General features: G+C 41.8%; 1 protein-coding gene across 1 annotated transcript; it reads left to right on the top strand.

Annotated features, from left to right (window-relative positions):
- Positions 1 to 690: 690 nt before the first annotated feature.
- LOC311267776 (homeobox protein Hox-B7-A-like) lies at positions 691 to 8,084 on the top strand (the record flags this gene model as incomplete). The annotated part of the gene is made up of 2 exons (XM_084371006.1): positions 691 to 1,312; positions 7,819 to 8,084. Exons 1-2 carry the CDS (start codon positions 757 to 759, stop codon positions 8,082 to 8,084), a joined length of 822 nt encoding a protein of 273 aa, XP_084227132.1. The 5' UTR covers positions 691 to 756.
- Between the last annotated feature and the right edge of the window lie 13,224 nt (positions 8,085 to 21,308).

A 21,308-nucleotide genomic window follows, 5' to 3' on the forward strand; every position in this document is an offset into this window, starting at 1 on the left:
GCTTCCATAAACGTCCCTCACTTCTTGATTACACGTCTTCATCATCCACGCAGCCTGCAGTGACCGGTCAGCAGCAGCGGTGCGATGTGAGCAAACAACTGCCTGTTTTGTTCTGCTGTGTGGGACCCTCTCTTCTGCATGTGTGGTCTCTAGTATGGGTTAAGTTTGAGAGAAGCAGGGAAAATCCATCTCCTCCTCCTCTTTTGGTATTCTCTGGAACTTTACGCACGTGTCGAGCGTCATTCCATTCCAAGTCCAATCAATATCACCTAATGGTGTTTTTTCGCTCTTTGCGCTTCTGTCCAGGCAAGCAGGGCAGTAAAGATTTAAGTCTGAGCGGGATGTTGTCAGCAGCCTCAGCCGTTTTGTTTTCATGCGCTTGGTGATTAGTGGACACGTTCCGAGCTGCTGCGTATTGACTGGAATGTATAGATTATATAGAATGTGTGTGTGTGTGTGTGTGTGTGTGTGTGTGTGTGTGTGTGTGTGTGTGTCACTCCTTGCGGGTCTGCAGCTAATTTCTTCCATTAAAATATTGCATCCGGAGGGAAACCCCGGCGGCCATTGGGCAGCCTGACATCACATGGACCCGAGGTCACGTGGTCCGCGAGGCAAGGGGAGGGAGGGTAGGAGAACAGTGGGGTGGGGTGATTTTTGGTGTAAATCTAGACAGTAATACCGCGTCAATAATTCACGGTGCCTCGTAAAAAGTCGACATTAAAGCGCCCCGGGCCTACAAATCACCGGCGCCAAATTATGAGTTCGCTCGACTTCGCCAACGCGCTGTTTTCCAAATATCAACAAGCCGCGGCGAGCTGCTCCGCTCTGCTCTTCACAGACTCTCCGACCTCTCCCTTCCCGTCCTCTCCTTCTGTTGGTCCCGCCGCGTCCTCTTCATGCGCCCTCGTTTCCAGCGGATATCACCTCCATGTCTCCGGTGGGAGAGGGAGCGGGGGGCTCCCATTACCTCCCTCCTCGTCTTCTTCATCTCCTTCCTCCACCTCCTTTCCCTCCACCTCTTCTTCCTCAACGTTCTGTTTGTCTCTTTCGGGATTGAACCGGAGCAGCGGGAGTATTCAGCCTGGCGCGCATCCTTTCAACCCCGCCGAAGTGCTCTCAGGAGGGGCGTGCAGCGCGTTGGGAGCCGGGCCGATGTGCTCCTCTCTGGAGCGGTTTACTGGTCGGCCTCAGCTAAGCTCGCTGAACGCCAGGCTCCCTGAGCCGGCCTGCAGGAGGCAGAGTAACCCGGAGCAGCTGCAGCTCCAGTCACACGAGGAGGGGCTACGGATTTACCCATGGATGAGAAGCTCAGGTGAGGAGAGAGAGGAGGAGGGATGGAAGAGTTATGAGAGGTGATGAGGTCACTAACGAGGCAAACAGGTGAGAGAGGTGGGGAGGGGGGCCGGTGCTTTTACTAACAATAGTTGGGAAATAGGGGATGATGACAGGGATCTGTGTGTGTGTGTGTGTGTGTGTGTGTGTGTGTGTGTGTGTGTGTCTCTCTCTCTCTCTGTATGTGTGTGTGTGTGTGTGTGTGTGTGTGTGTGTGTGTGTGTGTGTGTGGTAATTACGTTAAACGCTCTTTAAACTGTTGGCCCGGTTGCGCAGCGGCCACTGCCGGTAGCTGAACTATGCCTGTCTGTCTCTTTCTCTGTCACTTTTTACAACCTCTCTCTCTCTCTCTCTCTCTCTCTCTCTCTCTCTCTCTCTCTTTGTAGATCTTTTGTGGCTCTGCGACCTCCATAAAACCATAATTTAAGACTTGGTGAATATTCATTAGGTGGTATTGTGTTTAAGAAGGGGACAGTTGAGCGCAGGGAGGTTGGAGTATTATCCCAAACTATTTGAAGAAAACCTCCAGAGAAAGTCTTCTTCCTTACCCTCTTATTGAGTTTTTGGCTCAGCTCAGCTCAGCCTCTCTTACCTGACAGTCTGGTGTTTCTCTCTCAGTGCTAGCTGGCTCACTGAAAGCCCATTGTGCTATTGTACTGTCACCACAATCCGCTAATACTATAAACACTATAAATTAGCAGATGGGTTTTGATCTCTGAATGCCTGCCCTTTCCCCCGATTGTAAAAGCGGTATTGTGCGATAGAACCGGTCTGGATGCTGAATAGATGCGGGGCCTTGGAGCCTCGAAGCACAACAAACAGACACAGCACAAAGACACATGTTTGCGCTAAAACGCTGAATGGTTGCGCGTAAAAAACTGGGGAATATGGCGAGAGTGTTCGTGCGTAAACTCGCGTAAAAGTGAAGGGGGACGGTGCTCTTAAAAACAGTAACGTGGAATCTGACAGGAGACATAAGATATTGTCCACTAGTGCGCGACTGAGACGAGGCCGTGCACGCGCGTGTAGTTTTAGGTCGCCTGTATGTTAGTTTGTGTGCGTAAATTTGAGCGGTTTAGTGTAGGAAACCCGCTCAATTTTCAAAGATGGTCAGGTAACTAATCAGGTCCCTCCTCAACTGCCCTGTGTGCGTGATAAAGGGAGTGTAAAATAAGTAGCATAGCATAATAACTATTTGATTTGTTTCAGGCATTAAGACTGTCTTCTGTTCTGACAACCAGAGCAGAGAGGGAACATGCACTAAACAATGTCATTATATAAAGATATGCAGGGTAAGTTAGTTCAGGAACATCGAAAATGTGTAGGTAGGCTAAATAAAACAGTGGTAGAGCATGATATGTAAACCTCTATTTCTCTATGTACGTGTGTGTGTGTGTGTGTGTGTGTGTGTGTGTGTGTGTGTGTGTGTGTGTGTGAGAGTGGAGGGTGGTGTTGCAGCCAGCTTGTGTAATGAATTCATAGATTTTAATTTAGATCCGATTCCAGTCCAAGGCACGGGAGATGATTGGAAGGAGAAGTCCCGGATGTTCCCGTTAACAACCGGTGAACAAGACAAACACACGAGGGCTTATTAAAGGAGGCGCTCGAGCTCTCACAGGGACGCGCATGTGCACATATATGAACACACTAACTCACTACTTTGTTTTATAAATGTGTTTTGATGTAACATCCTGCCCTGTGTGTGTGTGTGTGTGTGTGTGTGTGAGAGAGAGAGAAAGAGTGAGAGAAAGAGTGAGAGAGAGAGTGTGAGAGAGAGAGAGAGAGAGAGAGAGAGAGAGCACAATACAGTCCCTTCTTGTTGTTGATTGCCTTAAAATTCCAACTCGAGCTCGAGCGCAAATAAATCACGGCCGACAGCGCGAGAGCAGAAAAATATTACCAATGGAGATGAATTCTTTCTCTCTCACATACTTACGCACACACACACATACACACACACACACACGCACACGCACACACACACACACACACACACACACACACACACACACACACACACACACACACACACACCAACCAAGAAGTATCACCTCGCTGTGCGGCAAAGGGAAGTGGCGCACAGATAAACACACGCACACATACTTAGACATACTTAATCACACACACTTCCCCGCCGCTGACACTCAGTCACCCACACATACAGAGTGCTGTCCTCAATAAAGTGTGGCGCGCGCAGAAGACGCGCACACAAGTGGAGACATTGCCAGCAGAAACGTGATTGTGCGGATGGAAATGTAACTGAAGCTTTTAAAGCAGCAGCGTTTTCATAATGTGATCCTGCGAGACATTTTTTAATTCTGTGACCAAATATAGTAGAAGTGGGAAGCATGGTATATTGACGTCATATATTTTATTTGTATTATCACGTGAATAAGAAAGAAATTGAAAGAAAACAGAATAAACAAATTAATGGCTCATGTGGTGTCATTAAATGAAAGCTCCAACAAATGGGAGTCAGTGGAAGTGTACTAACACATAAATGAAAAGGCCTACCTGCTAGAATAAGGCTTTCTGATCACCATGATTAATAAATGTGCATTAATAGTTAATAAAACTTCAGTCAATAATTATTTGACTGTTGAAATGATGCATAAACTATTTATTAAGCAAAGGTATTATAAACATCAGTTGTAACTAAACAGTTCTTTAATACATGATTTATAAAGCATGTCATTGTTTGTAAACAGTCAAATAATTATTAACTTTTATTATTATTAATATTATTATTATTATTATTATTATTATTATTATTATTATTATTATTGTTGTTGTTGTTGTTGTTTACAATTTCTTACTGATGTGTATTATAAATTGTGACAGACTCTCCTCTCATATGTATTTGGTAACTCGTAGAAATTAACTCCAAAGGGTCATGGAGGGATTCATAAAATAATAGTAAGAATAACATGTCTCCAAGACTCTCTGCCTGTTATTAGATCTGCTATAATTTGATCGACTGTGTGTGTGTGCGTGTGTGTGTGTGTGTGTGAGACAGAGCGAGTAACAGCAAACAGTAAGCAAACACACAGCCATTTCAAATTGAAAGCTTTTTCATCATCCTCTCTCTGACATTACTCTGAGTCTATAGCTGCAGCACAGCGATGACACACAAACTCATCCAGAAATACACAGACAGAAATACACTGAACAACACAGTACACATTCATTATCAAAAGTTAAGTACATTTAAAGTCTTTGGCCCTAAAAGAACCACAGGCAGGCATTTTAGAGGGACTGAGGTCATGACCCCAAGTACCCCATCCACCTTCCCCTCCATATTTTCATAATTTATCTAATCAGTTAGAGTAATACAAATTATATTTTCTCTACATTTCAGTTCTCGGAAAGTGGGTCTAAATGCTGTTTCACACTGTTGGGAAAACATAAATACTGGAATCAACCTTCACAATACAAAGGGTAAAGAGTTGACTTGCAGAATGTAAGTCAAATCTTGACTTACACATGACACATGACCACAGTAGCAGTTCCAGCCCTTGTCCTATAAGTGTAGCAGTCCTGCAGTGAGTGTGAGCTCTTACCTGCAGTGTCAAATCACAGCCAGGACACTGTCTGTATGGAAAGCTTGTAGTCTTTGTGGCAGGCTTGAAAATCAATATCAAATCAAAGTAAATCCATTTTTGTCCTTCAGCTCATTTACAGCTGGAAAACAGACAGTCAGGGGGGCTGATGATTTATATCACTGAGATTTATGTCATTAAAATCATAGTTTTATCTCCCAGTCTGCCCCTAAACAGAGCTCAGCTGCAGTGGACTGTAATGATCACAGAAGTCACAACATTTAGATTGAAGAATTGTTCTTCAGATGACACAAAACTGCTCTGTATTTCCTGTGCTTTGGCATTATGGGCATGACTAACACTGTACATTTTGCCAAAGCAAGCATTTAGACATGTAAAAGCACAATATGAATCCTAAAACATACACATACTACAACACATGGACATTCTGTAGCAAAGAAACATTTTAAAAGACAAAACAAAGAACCTGTCCTGAAATATAACAGCAGCAGTGTCAGGTTTTAACTGCTCTCATCTCCTCATGATCCAGTCCTGTGAGAACTCTAACAGAAAATCTTCCCTCACACATTTATGAGCCTTCACTAAACACCAGCTAATGCTGTTAAAGTCCGCACAAACAGTCACAATGCCCGGACTGATTCTTTAAAGGCTGGTCATTGCATTTTATTGCCGCGCAGATGACCTGCAGTCTGTTTGGAGATTCCACGGTGTGAAGAGAAGCAATGTAGCACAAGCCCCAAAACCTTAAAGGGTTAGTTCAACTGTTACAGAGAGTTTCTGATTTTTAAAGAAGAATGCTGAGATAGAATTATCATTAACACTTTATACTAGCCTTCATTAATAAATGGTAAATATAGTTAATTAAACTGTAGTTAATGGTTATTTCACTGTTAACTAACAAGGAAATGCTCTATAAACCATTTATGAAGCAAATGTGAAGGTTAATAAACATCAGTTGGACATCCAAATAATGCTAAGATGAACTACACAGTATCAATGAACCATTTACAAAGTATTATAACCATCAGTTGTAACTTTACAATGAACAATTACTCAATTTCATTGTTTGTCAACAGTTTAATAACTATTTACCAAAGTTAAACTGTAAACTCACCATTTATTAATAGTGATTATAAAAATGTATTTAAAAAATCACCATAGGAAAGAGGTTCAGATTTCTGTGTGGCCGGCAGTCGACCTCTGAGCTGTGAAAATGTGACCCAGTTTCTCTTTAACCTTCAGGCGCTGCGTGACCTCATATAGACCGAAGGTCAACATGGTTTCTGTGGTCTTACTCAGCACAGTGCACATTTCACATGAGAAGAGATGGCTATTTTTTTTCTTTTTTCTTTTTTCTTTTCTAACATGAGGGAAACTGCTTCTGGAAGAATCTCCACAGCTGATCAGCAACCACAGTCAGTCACATATCACACTCTTTTCCACCTATTTAATTATGTAGTCCATGTACATCTCCTTTAAGGCTAAGCACAACGAGGTAAATATTGAACTGTGGCCCAGACAGACAGCAGCTGAGCCCACAGTTTAACCACATCATTTAGGAACTGCTTTACGGTGTTTACACAGCCACAAGTCAAATGTGTTTGCCAGGAAGTGGAGGTGACAACAAGTGGCTACAAGGTCTGGACTGCAGCACCAACACACAGACATGTGACTTAGAGGTTAAGAGTATTTATACATTCATTTATTTTAGAACTCACTGCAAAATAAATGATTAAAATAACCGAGACAGTAGAGATGCTTAATTCATAATTTGTTTAATGAAAGAAAAGTTTACTAATATAGAGAAAATGACTGTAAGGTTTGGATTATAGGTTGTTTTCTTATTTGACAACTTTAGAAATGTAAAGGAAATAAATATTAGTGACTAACAATGAGGCAAACTCTTATCTTATACACTTTTCACTTTCAACATTAGATTTGTATAATACATAATATCTCATATAATTAAGTGCTTTGTAGCAGCCAGCTTGACGTGCAATAGCACTTCCATGTTTCACAGTAACCTCTCAGCTCACTGTTGACATGTTGAAACACTACACGCTCAAAGTTTGACTTCTGTTCAGAAGACATGTGGGGAGGCAGCAAACAAACAAGGAAGAATTAGGAATGCCAAACCTAAAAAAACTAATTTGAGTCAAAATTAGTCTTATCAAAATAAAAATAAAAATGACTGCAGCAGTGTAATGGCTTTATAGCATTCAATAGTTCAAACAGGCTCCAGTCCCTTTTCTCCAGCTGAGGAGCACCTGACCCAGCTGCAGACTGCTGGGAGATGAACACAGAACACTTTGTTGCACAGTCCCGTGATTTGGTTCCACGAAGTCCCACTTTTAACATAATATATCAGAATTCTGACATAATATGTTAGCATTTAACTCATCATGAGTATTTTTCTGTTGTTTTTTTTTTTTTATTCTCAACCCCTAAACCCTAAACATTAAGCTAAAACCATAAGTCAAATTTTATGACATAAATCAAAATTTGCACTCAGCCCACTTAATCAAAATTATGACTTTAAACTTAAAGGTTAGTAAAAAGTGCAAGTAAAACTGTTGACGTATTATGTCATAGACTAGTTGTGACTCCAAAACACAAAATCATTTTCACTAAGAATCCCATTCTTTTAAGTTACCATCTATATCTTATAATATATTTTATTTACTCAATAAAAAAAAAAGCATTTCATCCATGTTTGCCTTTTGCACTTCCATAATATCGGATGCTAGAGATACACATTTTATTTCACTTTAAACCGTGAGCGACAAAAAAGATGTTCTGGGAATTTCTGTGATAAAAAAAAATAAAAGGCAGAAATTAATTGTCACGATATTCATGATCCGTCCTCAACAAGGAGTTAGTAAGGACTTACATAGAAACACCAGGAAATATGTGTTTGTGTGTGCAGGTGGCGACAGAAGGCGCGGGCGGCAGACTTACACCCGCTACCAGACTCTGGAGCTCGAGAAGGAGTTCCACTTCAACCGGTACCTCACGCGGCGGCGGCGGGTCGAGATCGCGCACGCGCTCTGCCTCACGGAGCGGCAGATCAAGATCTGGTTCCAGAACCGGAGGATGAAGTGGAAGAAGGAGAACAAGATGACCGAAGGTGGCTCCCCAACGACACCGACTGCTGAAGAAGAAGAGGAGGAGGATGAGGAGGAGGAGGAGTGACACTGATGACGGGAATGGACACTTTAAGACAACAAACAGTGTTTTAGCTTTGACTTAAAGCGCGATATCAGAAGTGACCTCTGCCCTTCAGTCACGTTTCATCCTCCAGCAGCAGCAGCCAGTATGAACACAACACATTTACAAGCATTTGATTTTATTATCGAGCATTCTGTGCTAACTGTCATCAATTTAGTTTATTTTACCGCAGTTTAGTTTATTATTATTATTATTATTATAATATAATATAATATAATATAATATAATATAATATAATATAATTTAATATAATATAATATAATATATGCTAAAGACAAGGTAGTATAGTGTCCAAATAAAATAAGTTGGTTAAACCAAGATCAGATTTTACAATATAGATGATGTTTCAGCTCCTCTTCTCCTGCAGCCCAGTCGCAAGTCGAATAAAATGTTAAAGTTTCTGTAAACCACAGATACGTTCACATAGATCACGTCCCATATTGGCATGTGTACCGTACATGTCAGGTTCACAGTATATGTTTATGACCTGACTTTAGAGGCGTCAATGCTGCTAAACCAATGACCGCGGTTCATGTCTGTGTCTCAACATTTGTAAGTGAAGTCAATGGATATCAGGACAATTTGCAGCCGAAACCAAAACAGGTATTTGAAGCCAAAACATGTTGTTTTTTTTTCCTACACCTAACCAGAGCAAAAGCTTGGTTGGAAAATTGGACCTAAACAAATGTGAAGTTGCAACATAAAGAACTGTAGCTTTTTGTGTTTTGTGTGGTTTGCAGAAACTTACTTTGCCAACATTAATGTGGAGATTGGGTTGTAACCTGACCTAAATGTAGAAGCATGGTGGTAGGGGAAGAAATCATTAATATTTTTTAAAGATATTTCAGATTTTACAGAAACGGAACTGAACTCATACAGATGTTAATAAAGGACCCATTTCTGTTGCACACCACAGGAAAAGCTTGTGTTCTAATTGAGGGCTGGACGTCTTTATCATGCCTGAAGCCTCACTGAAACATCAACACTTATTTCTTTGGATACAAAGTTTACTGTCTGTGTTTCTACCACTTACAGTGCAAAGAAAGATTAGCTTTGTGCTATGCTATTAAAATATTGGACTTACAGAGCATCTCCTCTGGCCTTCAATCAGAGCTGTCACCAGGTGTTGAGAATACTGAGGTCCCCCTGCAGAACCCCACCCATGAAGAATTTCTGTTTTGCCTGCATGGCCACCAACCAAACTGTGCACTATTTTTTTAGTATTTAAGAAAAAGATGGTTACATTTAACAGCTTATAAAATCCATCTTGCTTGTGGTCTGAATGTTTTAAATCGATACGGGCATGGATTTGCAGTAGATAATGCAAGTTTTTTTTGTCTGAGAATCTTTTTGTCTGATCAGAATCGCAAACATTCAAATCAAACCAGGTTTAATATCAATGTGCATATGATGTTGGTGTTATCCATGTTAGCTTTACAGCCCAAAAAAAATATGGGTTTGACTCTGTTCCAAAATATTCTACTATAGTTACAATTTTGTTGACCCAAACACACACGTTGTACAAAAAGTACCTTGAGTTAGATGCTGAGATAGCAAGATTAACCTAATAATTAACATTACACTCACATATAATATGTTTTTGATGATGCAAATAGATATAAGCCACCTGATTAAACAATAGCTATGTTTATTTTAATTCATCAATTTACTTTATAATAACATTTTTCTGGCTGAAAGGGATATCTGAAAGTGTGTAAATGTGTTTCTGGATTACATGCTTTAAAAATAATTATAGCCTGTATTTGTTGTTGTTGTTGTTTTCTGTATTTGCACCAATGATTTCATGTTGTGTGAGCTGAATATGTTCAGACTAAAATGCACTTCTTTTTTGTATGTACATAATAATAATAAAAAAAAACTGCAAAGAGCTCCTTGTCTTATCTCTCAGTCTCTGTCATCTGGAAACATTTTAGGATGGCAGCTGTTTCGCATTGTTAAAATTTTGTGTGATAAAAACAGACAACAACATGAAAATGATCAGTCTGGTACCACTGCGGTCACTATTGTGTACTGTCAGTAAGAATAATAAAGACAGTTCAACAATAAGTTCAACATGTGGTTTTGTATATCTGGATTATGTGTCTGGAGAGATGTGTGTTTTGACAGCACTTTCATCGAGTCGTGCTTCACTAATGATTTAGTCTCCACAATCCTGCCAATGTTGAAATAAGCAGGCAGGTAAGTAAATGAAAACAAGAAGTTAGGTCTGAGATTCTTATTGAGTAGTTCCCAAGATGTGGCATACAGTCCTTTAAAGGCAGATGGAGATTTATTATGTCATTTTTCATATCATGCAGTGTAAGAACAGTTTCTAACCGGAAGTCATATAACAGATAAAATCACAAAGATACACCACATGTGAAAATACAAATGGAATTTCATTTTGAGGCCAGTGTTTGGTTTTCACATTTGAAAATAACTGAGACATTTAGACCACATTCCAGCATGTTGTGTTTTATATTAAAAGAGTATGCTTGTCCACGTTAGATTGCAATATTCACATATGGACATTTTCGACCTTGTTCAAGTGACAGCAATGTTCACAGCTTCAGCTCTCAAATGAAAAACGTGTTTATATGTCAACATCTGTGGAGGAACTCTCTCAGGAGAAATAGTTTTCCAGACAAAAATACAAACACACCACATTTCCATTATACATCTCCTCTCTCCCTCTCTCTCTCTCTCTCTCACACACACACACACACCAGTACGCACACACTGCGTTATTAAGTTCCAACCATCCTTTATAGGTTTCACTTTGACTTGAGAGTGTAATCACGACTTCCACAGATTATAAAGCACAGTAATGAGCGCCAATGCGCTCTTAAACATCCTCACCTTGTTTACAGGTTCAAATATATTAATGGGCTTTCACCCCCTATTGTTACAGCTATTAGCTAAATAGCGTTCAAAGTTTCAGCATTTACATCTGTTTCTTTATTTAGCAGGCGTGCTAAGATATAATACAAACCAAATTGTTAAAAATGAGATGACGTCTGTCACTCTTGGATTTTAGTTTCCTCCTGTTTAAAATGTAGCTTCAATCACATGACTCAGCGACTCCTCTTTAAACGTGTCGGATACTCCTAATATTAATACTGTATGGATTATTTCTTGTACACGTCAGATCATGATGTCAACAGAGAAAATGTGAAAATTAAACTTGAGTTAACTGGAGATATGGTTCTGTTTTTCAAAAAGATATTTAGTCTATTTTTCTGACGCACACTGAAGCCCGTCCTCGCATTGGGCTCACCGTGCAACAGTCTAACGCTTTACACTTTGTAACAGACTGAAAACTCACGTATGATGCTGTGTTTTGATCTTTTTAATTTAATAACAGGCACATATCAGCACATTCTTCTGATCTGTAGCCCAATGACACCGAAAAGCTTTTTTCCCCGTCACCACTTCGATAATCCACACAGAAAAATGTCTTTAATATCTAATGCATGATGTCATGGTAACAACCTGACCGAGATAGTGCGCAAATATTTGCTGCCAGAAGAAAAAGGGAACTAATTTTTACGTTAATGTCACAGGACCAGGTCTATTTTAAAATACAAACTAAAATAAAACTAAATTATCTAAATAAAGGTGATCTTGAAAACTTAATCTTACATTTCTTCGTGTGAAGAGAGTATCAAATTACACACATATTCAGATTTTTTTTATGCCTGTGTGGTTCAAAACACACTCCCATTTACCTGCAACAACTGGCAGGCTGAGTGCAGTTCCTCCACCTTTTACCTGAGTTATTTCGCAGCTTTATGCGCCAAAGCCATCCATGCCTGCTCCACTCACACCAGACAACGTTTCTCCAAATCCAAACGAAATTTCCAGAAGACTGGGTCTCCTCTGGAAGTCCTCTGCTGTCTGTAGAAACCAAGAAGACTACGTAAACTGTTGGAGGGCTGTTGTGTTTGTGTGTGTGTGAGGGGGGTGTTATAGCAGGTCCTAATGCCTTTATTGCGTCCATGAAAAGGCCGGAAACCCCAATAAAAGCAAAAACACACAAAGAAAGCAACAGACCGGGGATCGAGCGGCCTGTCTGTGCCTCCTGCTCTGTGTTGCTGCTTCATTTTCTGTTAATTTTTAACGCGGGGCATTTGCATAGAGGAAGCGGTGGATCCGCGTCTCCTGCTGACCAGACACAGGAGAGGTCACATGTGGGTCACCGAAGGTTTTTTAAAATCAAGTCTTCTGGGTTTAAATGAAATACGAACTAAATCTGTGCTAGAGGCTGGTTTTCTGGGACCATCCAGGCGTCACGAAAAATTCAAGTTTTCTTTATTCAGTCTCGTTAGCAGTTTGGATAGAGTATTTACGCACACACACACCCTGGCTTTCTTAGAAAATTCATAACTGTTAACTGGAAGCTTTATGATGCAGATAGAATACTGCAGGCAAACAGCTAACCAGGTATATTGTGCAGTGTGTGTCTGTCGCTGCGGGCTGAAAGGGACCTCTTGGTTGTTGGAATGCGGCCGAACCATCATTTTAACTCGTCCAACACGCTGGTTTTGGTATCCGAGAGTTTCTGAAAAATTCAGAATTCATCATATTCTGTATGAGGACGGTGTAAACACGTAGCGTGTTTAAGATTCGGATGTGTCAGATATGGGCTCAGGTTCCTGTGTGGGAGGGTGGGAACGTCGAACAAAATTAATTGATGCATTTAAACATTTTCCCTCGGAACATTAGATTTTAAAATTCAGCGTCCTTCAGATGTGTTTTCACATCTCCTCTGTGAGGCACAGTCCTTCCCTGACCGCGCCGGGCTGGTTTCAATTGTGTAAAGCAACATTTTGTGGGAAAGAGAAAAAAAATCACTGCGGTGTGTTTGTAGGGTCTCTGAGCATCCTGCGGCTCCGGGCCTGCAGGCCGTAAAAATGGTGACGCGTTGCCGCAATGCGAAACCGCCTTTACGCACGGCTTTCCAGGCCCGCACCAGCACCCAGGTGATGCTGCTGTTGTGCCTGCAAATCGCCATCGGCCGAATTTTTACCTTCACTCAGAACACCGTGCAGCATTTCATCCTCTGCAGCTTAGATAAAAACAAGGAGCACGGAGCCTTCTGGCAAAACCTACTGAGCCTATAAAACATTTACAAAATAACACGTCTTACCATTGTAACAACTCAACTGGTTGGTGATAATGAGAATTTTCTGTTTCCATCCACAAAACTTGTTGTTTTGGTTTTTCTTGCGTTGTGGTGCCGAGAGCCAAGCTTCACCTCGGCAGTGTTTCCATTCATTCATCAATCCTTTATCTACGTCTGCTGGCTTGGCCGTCTTATGAGACACTGCGGAGGTTCGGTCACACCAGACACTGTTCCTCTTCCAAACACACTAATGGTGTAGATCATTCAGAGAATACTCTCATGTGGTCACATTAAGGCTATTTTCATATACAAGCGTTTTATCTTTCACATCCAATGTGTCACTAAGCCGGAATGTTCGATAGGCCTAACTATGACTAAAATACAGTTAATATAGTGCTTTCTTTGTTCTGCGTCAGTCCTGCCAAATTGTGACCTCAAGTATGCACATTTCTATCTGACTATCACATGTGAGTGTATTTGTTGTTTGGGTTTTTAGGGTTAAATAAAATGCATCTCCAACCTGGATAAATCTCTGATGAGGTTCACACGAGTCCAACATCTGCAAATAAATAACGCAAGCTATTGTTAACACAGAGGAAACTTTAAACAGAGTCACAAGAGAAGAGAAAAAGACGTGAAGGAAACAAAAGCAGAATTCTTCCGTTTGTTTTCTGTGTTTTGGGAGCTGCTGGCTTGTTGTTCTGAAGAGAGGGCAGAGGAGAAGAAAATGGCGGCGGAGAGAAAGAGAAGGAGCAGCTCCCCTCTAACAGCACTCCATGAAGAAATGCAATAAATTCCTTGTTGTTTTATGAAAATTTACAACTTTGTGATACAAGTTTATGAGTGGCCGCGCGCGGGGATTGGCCGATGGGCTGGTCATGTGGACGCGCTTAACGTGAACATGAACTTTTTATGATTTCCCAAGTGGCTATATTGCTGCTGCACTCCGCTCCGGCCCGAGCAGCCGCCTCTCCTCCCTCGCTCTGCCCGGGGCTCGCAGGGCGCCGCTCGGAGCCCGGCAACCGCGAGGAAATTAACGCCGGGCTCTAATTAAACAGACTAGTTAATGAGAATACGGCTTGTGACTGTGGAAACCGGCACGAGGAGACGTTGACAACAACCCGCCCCCTCCCTCCTCCTCCTCCTCCTCCTCCTGCTCTTCCTCCTCCGCTATGGCTCCGCGCTCCGTCTGGTCTCGTGCTGCTGTCTATGCTAAATCGGCGGACCGAGATGGGGACAGTTCCGCTGTGATGAGGCGAAGATGGGGCGAGCCGCGAGACCAGACCCGGGGAAAAAAGCATCCCGGGGATGAGCTCATTAATTTTATTTTTAATTGTAAGCCGACAGTTTGTTCCATTTGTCACTTGTCACCGCGAGGATGAAGATAGTAGGGGCGGTGATGAAGATGATGGCGGTGTTTTGACGACTGGGTGACAACGGGGAGCGTACCCCCCTTCAAATTCCTCCTCCTCCTCCTCCTCCTCCTCCTCCTCATGCTCACCTCCTCGCGCCGCCACCCCTCCATCCAATTATCATCCATCCGGTCTACATACGGTAGGGCTGTCTCGTGCCAGTCCGGGGTGCTTCGGGACACCGAAGTGAGCTGCAGGTGTGTGGGGCTCGTGACGGATTATCAACAAACGGTAAGTGCCATTCATGCACGTTCCTCCTCCGGCAGCCTCGCGCGCGCTGCTGCATGCGCATTGTGAAAGGAGCAAAACAAGCCGAGCTGCGGCGCTTTTGCGTGACTCTGTTGCTTTTTGACATTAAGGTTATAAATGAGGTGCTACTTTTCCATCAGATTAAAGCGCTTCCTCGCTGGATTAGGCTCCATGATGAATTCTCCAGATGAATTGGCTCTCAGAGTGGTGGGATTAGCTGCGGAGGAGACATCCATCGCTTAAAAACTCGGCTGCCTGAGATCCGGAAGATTAGCTGACGTCTTTTTTGCCTCGAGCCGTGCTCTGTGTGTGGAGGGAGGGGGTAGATATGTTCATGAGTGAGGCTGGCTTTGATGTGGGGGCAGGTGTGCTGGATTTGTCAAATCCCGATCTTGAAGTCATTTATTTGGTTTGATCTTGAAGGAAAGGGTTAGTGTCTTCGCATCTTTCTTATTTGATGTGTGCACCAGGCTGCAGATAGAACCGAGCTCTGTGTGTTTCTTTGCCTTTCTGCTCTCGGTGTGTGCGTGTTTTTTTTAATTGTTTCACTTCCAGATCTCAGTGGAAGAGCTTCCAGGTTCTTTCAGCTGGCTGACAGCCTGTGTGTGTGTGTGTGTGTGTGTGTGTGTGTGTGTGTGTGTGTGTGTGTGTGTGTGTGTGTGTGTGTGTGTGTGTGTTTGCGGACACAGGAATGTTTTTCTGTCTCAGTCTGTCCAGCCTACTTTTATGACTCTGTTTCCCTTCTCACTTCCTCCCTGCGGCGGGCGGCTGTTTTTTTTATTTTTTTTATTTTTTTTATTATTTGTTTTGTTATTTTCTCACAGTTAAGCGGTCAGGACACCGCCCAGCACCACCAACCTACACCCTGCACCCTACACACATACACATCTGCAGCTCTGTCCGTCTTCGCTTTGGTATCCAATTTGTTGCTCTGACTCAAATATCAAACAACTCCACTGGAGGGAATCCCTTCATCCCAACACACACGCACACACACACACACACACACACACACACACACACACACACACACACACACACACACACACACACACACACACACACACAGCTCTTCCACTGAGTTCTGGAAGTAAAACAAATACATAAAAGCCTTTTGAATAATTTCTCAAAGTTGGCTGCTTTCTCCTTTAACCATCTCTGTACCTTTTACATATTGTTGTGAATGTCTTCAGCTGCGTGTCAGTTCATGCTGTAACTAAAAGGTGTTTCTGGGCTATTATACAGCACCCAGCTCTAAATGTATGGAGCTACTAATTTAGAAGGCTAGTAGCTACAGGATAATAAGAAAGTGACAAAACCTGATGCCATTTAATTCTTCTTCTCTTTCTTGTCTTTATTATTATTATTATTATTATTATTATTATTATTATTATTATTATTATTAATAGTATTAGTATTATTATGAGGACTGTGTTGTATTTGCTGTAAGACCAGTACTATTTACCTCTACTGATACTGATATGAAATTCCTGAACTGGGACACGGTCCATTGTTTTGTAGCTAAACTGGTCAGTGGTAATGTGGAAACATACAGCGAACACGATGAGATGTTCAGGAGCTTTATTTTGAAATGTTTTAAGTCAATCACAAGACATGGTCATGGACTTTTCAACAAAATATATACTCAAATTCAACGTTTGGCAAAGCTTTGGGTATGCGCTCCTCCGCTCTGCTGACACGACAACATGAGTGCTGTGCTGAAGTTCTCAGTAACAGCTCATGGGCAGACTGCGTTTTTCTGCTGAAACACAGCCCTTCCGTTTCCTTTCTTATCCAATAAATACATAATAAAACTGTCATCAGTCATCAGAAATATAATCATATAGTCAACATGAGCAGGCAAATAATGTAATAATGATAGATACAGTCAGTGACGGACTTCTTTAGCTTTAGCCCTGCCATTACCAACTAGTATTATAAGCTTTACTGCCCCCTACGCTTTACCATAATGTATAAACATACAGAAAAGTCTTCTTGTCGACTTGTTCCTGTGTTTTAGTTGCCCGTAGGCCGGCATATATATATCTGGTGATATATAAACCATATCACCAGACAAGAACGTCAGTGTCAGGCGAGGCTGCCAAAAGCAGATTACTTTCAGTAACATTATCTTTACATCCAGTGTAAACGTCTCTATATTTAGGATAGAATTAATAGCCCATCTGCGTACAGCAATTATGGCTACGGGAGACGATGTTGTCATTTTAAGCAGTTAGGCTTTAAGCAATCCGTCATGTCGTCGTATTACAGTAGAGAGACTAACTAAAGGCTTTACGAACTTCATGTTCATACAACAAGTCCTTATTTTACAATACAACAGCACGAACATGTCACCGTATGCGCGCCTGTGTGTGTTGGAGAAACGGGGTGAGAACAAAGAAACTCAAGAGGTCGAACTTTTCTTTTAAAAACTTTATTTATAAATTTGAATTTACCATAAATCTTATTTCAGGTTTGACGATGATAAACAGTTGAGATCAACACTACTGTGCTGCTGTACGAAGTCTTCGCTTATTTTCTATCGTCAGTGACAATCAGCAGCAGGCCTCCGACAGATGTGGTTCATTTTGTTGTTAATTTACATGACACTAGATCTATATGATTATTAATATTACTCATAGCTGAAAATCGTATTCTTGGCCATCTAACAGTGACTACAGTTCTGTCTTATTCAGCCTATTATCAGAATCAGCAGCAGGACTAGTTCTAATAGCGCCTGTGTGCGCAACATTCACGGAGCTCAAGTCAAGTTTAAAAAAATATACTTTTATTGATATAGACATACAATTCTACAATTATATGTAAATTCTTCTCATCAATACCGACTTGCATCACACGCATACTTTGTATACACATGGCATATTGCACCAAATAGAAAATATTTAAAAAAAACACAATCAAAACACTGAAGTATACATTTCAGTTGTGTAGCCTGTATGCACTCAATTTTAAGCAAATGTCAGGTATACATGCAGCACTAATAGACGGCACACACTGTGCAATCTCAGCTTTAGTGTCAGGAGCGTGGAGGCTCACGCATGAAGAGCACGCTGTGCTGAGCGGCTGCAGGAGCGGTGGGCACACTGACTCACAGCCTGGACCACGCTTGCTGTTCGGCGGCGCCGCTCGCCAGTGAGGCGGCCGGCAGCTCCAACGCGCTCCTGCACAACGCTCTGGTGCCATCTAGCGTCATGGTGGCAACAGTACCGAACATCCACACACACACACAAAACACTGAAGCTTCATCTTGTAATTCCCCTTTCGTCAAAGACTGTTAAACATGTACGCTATGCTTCCGGGCGACTCTGCTGAATGCGTCTCTGTCGTCGTTTGAAGGTGTGATGGGCTGCCGGCAGTGTGTGTGTGTGTGTGTGTGACAGTGTGTGCATGGTCTGTATTGTTTCAGCTGCTGACAAACTGATGATGTGCCCGCGACTTTACTTTTTTTGTGCTCCTTGGAATGAAACCAGACCAGACATGACATGACGAGAGGCAGGGAGCGCGTGCACGTGCGCGCATGTGACCGTGTGTGTATGAGTGGAGTGTACAATTTGTCTTTTGTCTCCCTGGTTGCTGGCCTCTTCTGCCTCTCTTTGAAGTGAACGCAGAGAGGGAGAGAGACAGATTTGCGGCATGGAGGGGAAACAGAGCTGCTTCTCTCGCGCGCTCCCCCAGGTTAGGCCCGGCTGCTGCTGCACTGTGGTGAATGAGGCGTGGAGAAATGCGTGCGCGGACAAGAACGCACAAATGGGTTCTATGTGTGTGCCCAAGGAAACAGAAGCTTAGGATGTAAAATTTGTGCTGATTGGTCTGGGCCTCGCTGTTCCGTTAACAGAGGCAACCAGCGGCCCCTTTGTGCGCGTGCGTGCGCTTATACGTGTTTGTGTGTGTGTGTGCGTGTAAAAGCAATAACTCTTCCTTGCTCTGTGATTTCATCATCTTTACTGGTTTGCTAATCTGCAGATCTGTTGTGCAACCCCCCCACATATATGCATCCAGGTGTTTGCTAGTGTGTGTGTGTGTTTGTGTTTGTGTTTGTGTGATCATTTAAAAAGACCCTTGTGCGGGGAGTGCGGGGCGGGGGGGGCAGGAATCCGCGGTGTTGTTTGTAATTTATGACTCCAGTATCATCTGACTTTAATCCGGCATTCAAAATCAACTTCAGTGTATTAAAATGGAAAATCAATATTCTGCTTCCTCTCATCTATTTCTGTTCTACTCGACAGCAGCAGCCTCAATTGGATTTTCTCTATAGTGAGATGAGGACTGTGTAATGTCAGGGGGAGTTCCAGTTTATTATTCAACTGCACATTAACGATACATGTGTGCACCACCATAATTATATTATATTATATTATATTATATTATATTATATTACATTATATTATTTATTGACCTAACACTTAGTTCTTGCGTTCAGGTAAAGCAGGCTAACAACCAAGTGTAATACTACTAATAGTGCCACTGAATAATACTAATACTAATACTAATACTAATACTAATACTAATACTAATAATGATAATAATAATAATAATAAAAATAATAATGATAATAATAATAATAATAATAATAATTTAAAATGCATTTACTTTAACAATTTTAATTATTATACGAACCACAATAATGATTAAATCTGTATTGTTTTTTTTTTACCGTGTCTTTTTTTCCGACCAGTTACACTGAAACGCACGTGCACCTGAATGTGCGCGTGTCCATTTTTTTCCTTCTTCTTCTTTTTTTTTTTTTGGATTCAGCAGAGACTCTGAGAAAAACATGCGGCCCTCCCCGTGATGCTGCATTCATCTGTCCGTTAATCTTTAACTCGTCCCGGGGCCCCTTGTGCGGCCGGGTGCTCGCGCGCACCGGTAACAAGTCCGATGAAGTGACCCAGAGCGCGAGCTCATGGTGGCGTGAAGGACGCGGGCATCGTGCTGCCTGGAAACGATTAATACATTAAAACAAAAAAGCACTAGTGAGGCACTTTCTTCCAGTTCGTCATTAACTCCGGAGAGGTCGGCCAGCGCCCGTGCGCGCACACACACACACACACACACACACATAGTTTCCTATTCTGTGTATGGAGCCTTAAAGGCATGTAAATTATATGTGTGTAATAGTTAATATTGCCCCTGTTAAAGAAAACAGAACTGACTCAAGTAAACTCCAACTTTACCTCTTCACTTGATACGGATGAATAGACGGATGGTGTTCTCGTTCATTTAAAGTCTGTTTTCAAACCTTTATAGCTTTGTAGTTACAGGAACACACACAACATTTGAGCGTATTTATCATTTAAAAAGTGGATTTCTCTTCTACCACAGTGAGACCGTTGGGAATTAATCTTTCTTTGTGTGTGTTTTGAACGACTTTTTAATTTTAAGGTCTTAAAGTTTAACACATTATCTGACGCACGCGTTTTAATTTGAAAATAAATATATGTTATATAAAATATAGATATATCACATTCGGCTTTATGAATGTTTTATGACGTTTGAAAGCTTCTCTCTCTCCGCACTGTTTGAAATCAAGTTCCGAGTTTAAATAAAGTGTCCGTCAGTGAAATAAATACCAGAGGTTTCATTTGATGCTTCATTATTTCACAGTCGTGTTAATGAGTGAAATGAAGGAGATTTGAGTCTTGCCGGGGCCGAAATGAACCGCAGATGAACTGTACAGCGCACGTGTGTGTGTGCACGCGCGTCCCTTGTGTGCATCCCAGCGCATTTGTTCATCTGCTGTTTGCTGCGGGCCTGTTTTTCAGTTCGTCGCCATTCCTCGGACTTTACAAGGAGTCATAAACGGCCATAAAGCCATAAAAGTCTCGAGCTCTCCGCCGCACACACACGAAGAGAAAAAGAGCCATAAAGCTATAAAAGCAGCAGTCCGACTCCTTCAGCTTTAATTGTCGATAATCTCTGAAGTTTCTCAGATTCCTGGAGTTCCTGCAGCAGCTTTGAACTGTTTACACCGCAGCTCGGCCTCAGATACATCCCTCTGATTCACTTCGGAGGAATATAGCGGGATTAACGCGCATATATGTAATGAAAAACCTGCTTATAATTATTATTATGGGCAATAGTAATGCCGTTGTTGTTTCGGATGGCTGTTACTGGTGTTTATAGTAGTAAAAGTAATATTATTGATATATTTTAGTAATTTTAATGTTCCTATTTCACTCACAAATGTTAATCAGATTACTGTGAGCTCGATTTTACCGCTATAAAGCGATATGTAGGTCGCACTGCGTCCTAAGAACACATCTTGCTCCGAAAACAGGAATATTTTGTATCCATACAGTATTTTTCAACAGGCTTATAGAAGCTGTTGTGTTCATATCTGCTGGACCACAGGATGAAACGGAGAACAGGAGAAAGACACAA

This window comes from Pagrus pagrus (assembly GCF_965226575.1).
Source record: "Pagrus pagrus genome assembly, chromosome: 13".
NCBI lineage: Eukaryota > Metazoa > Chordata > Actinopteri > Spariformes > Sparidae > Pagrus > Pagrus pagrus.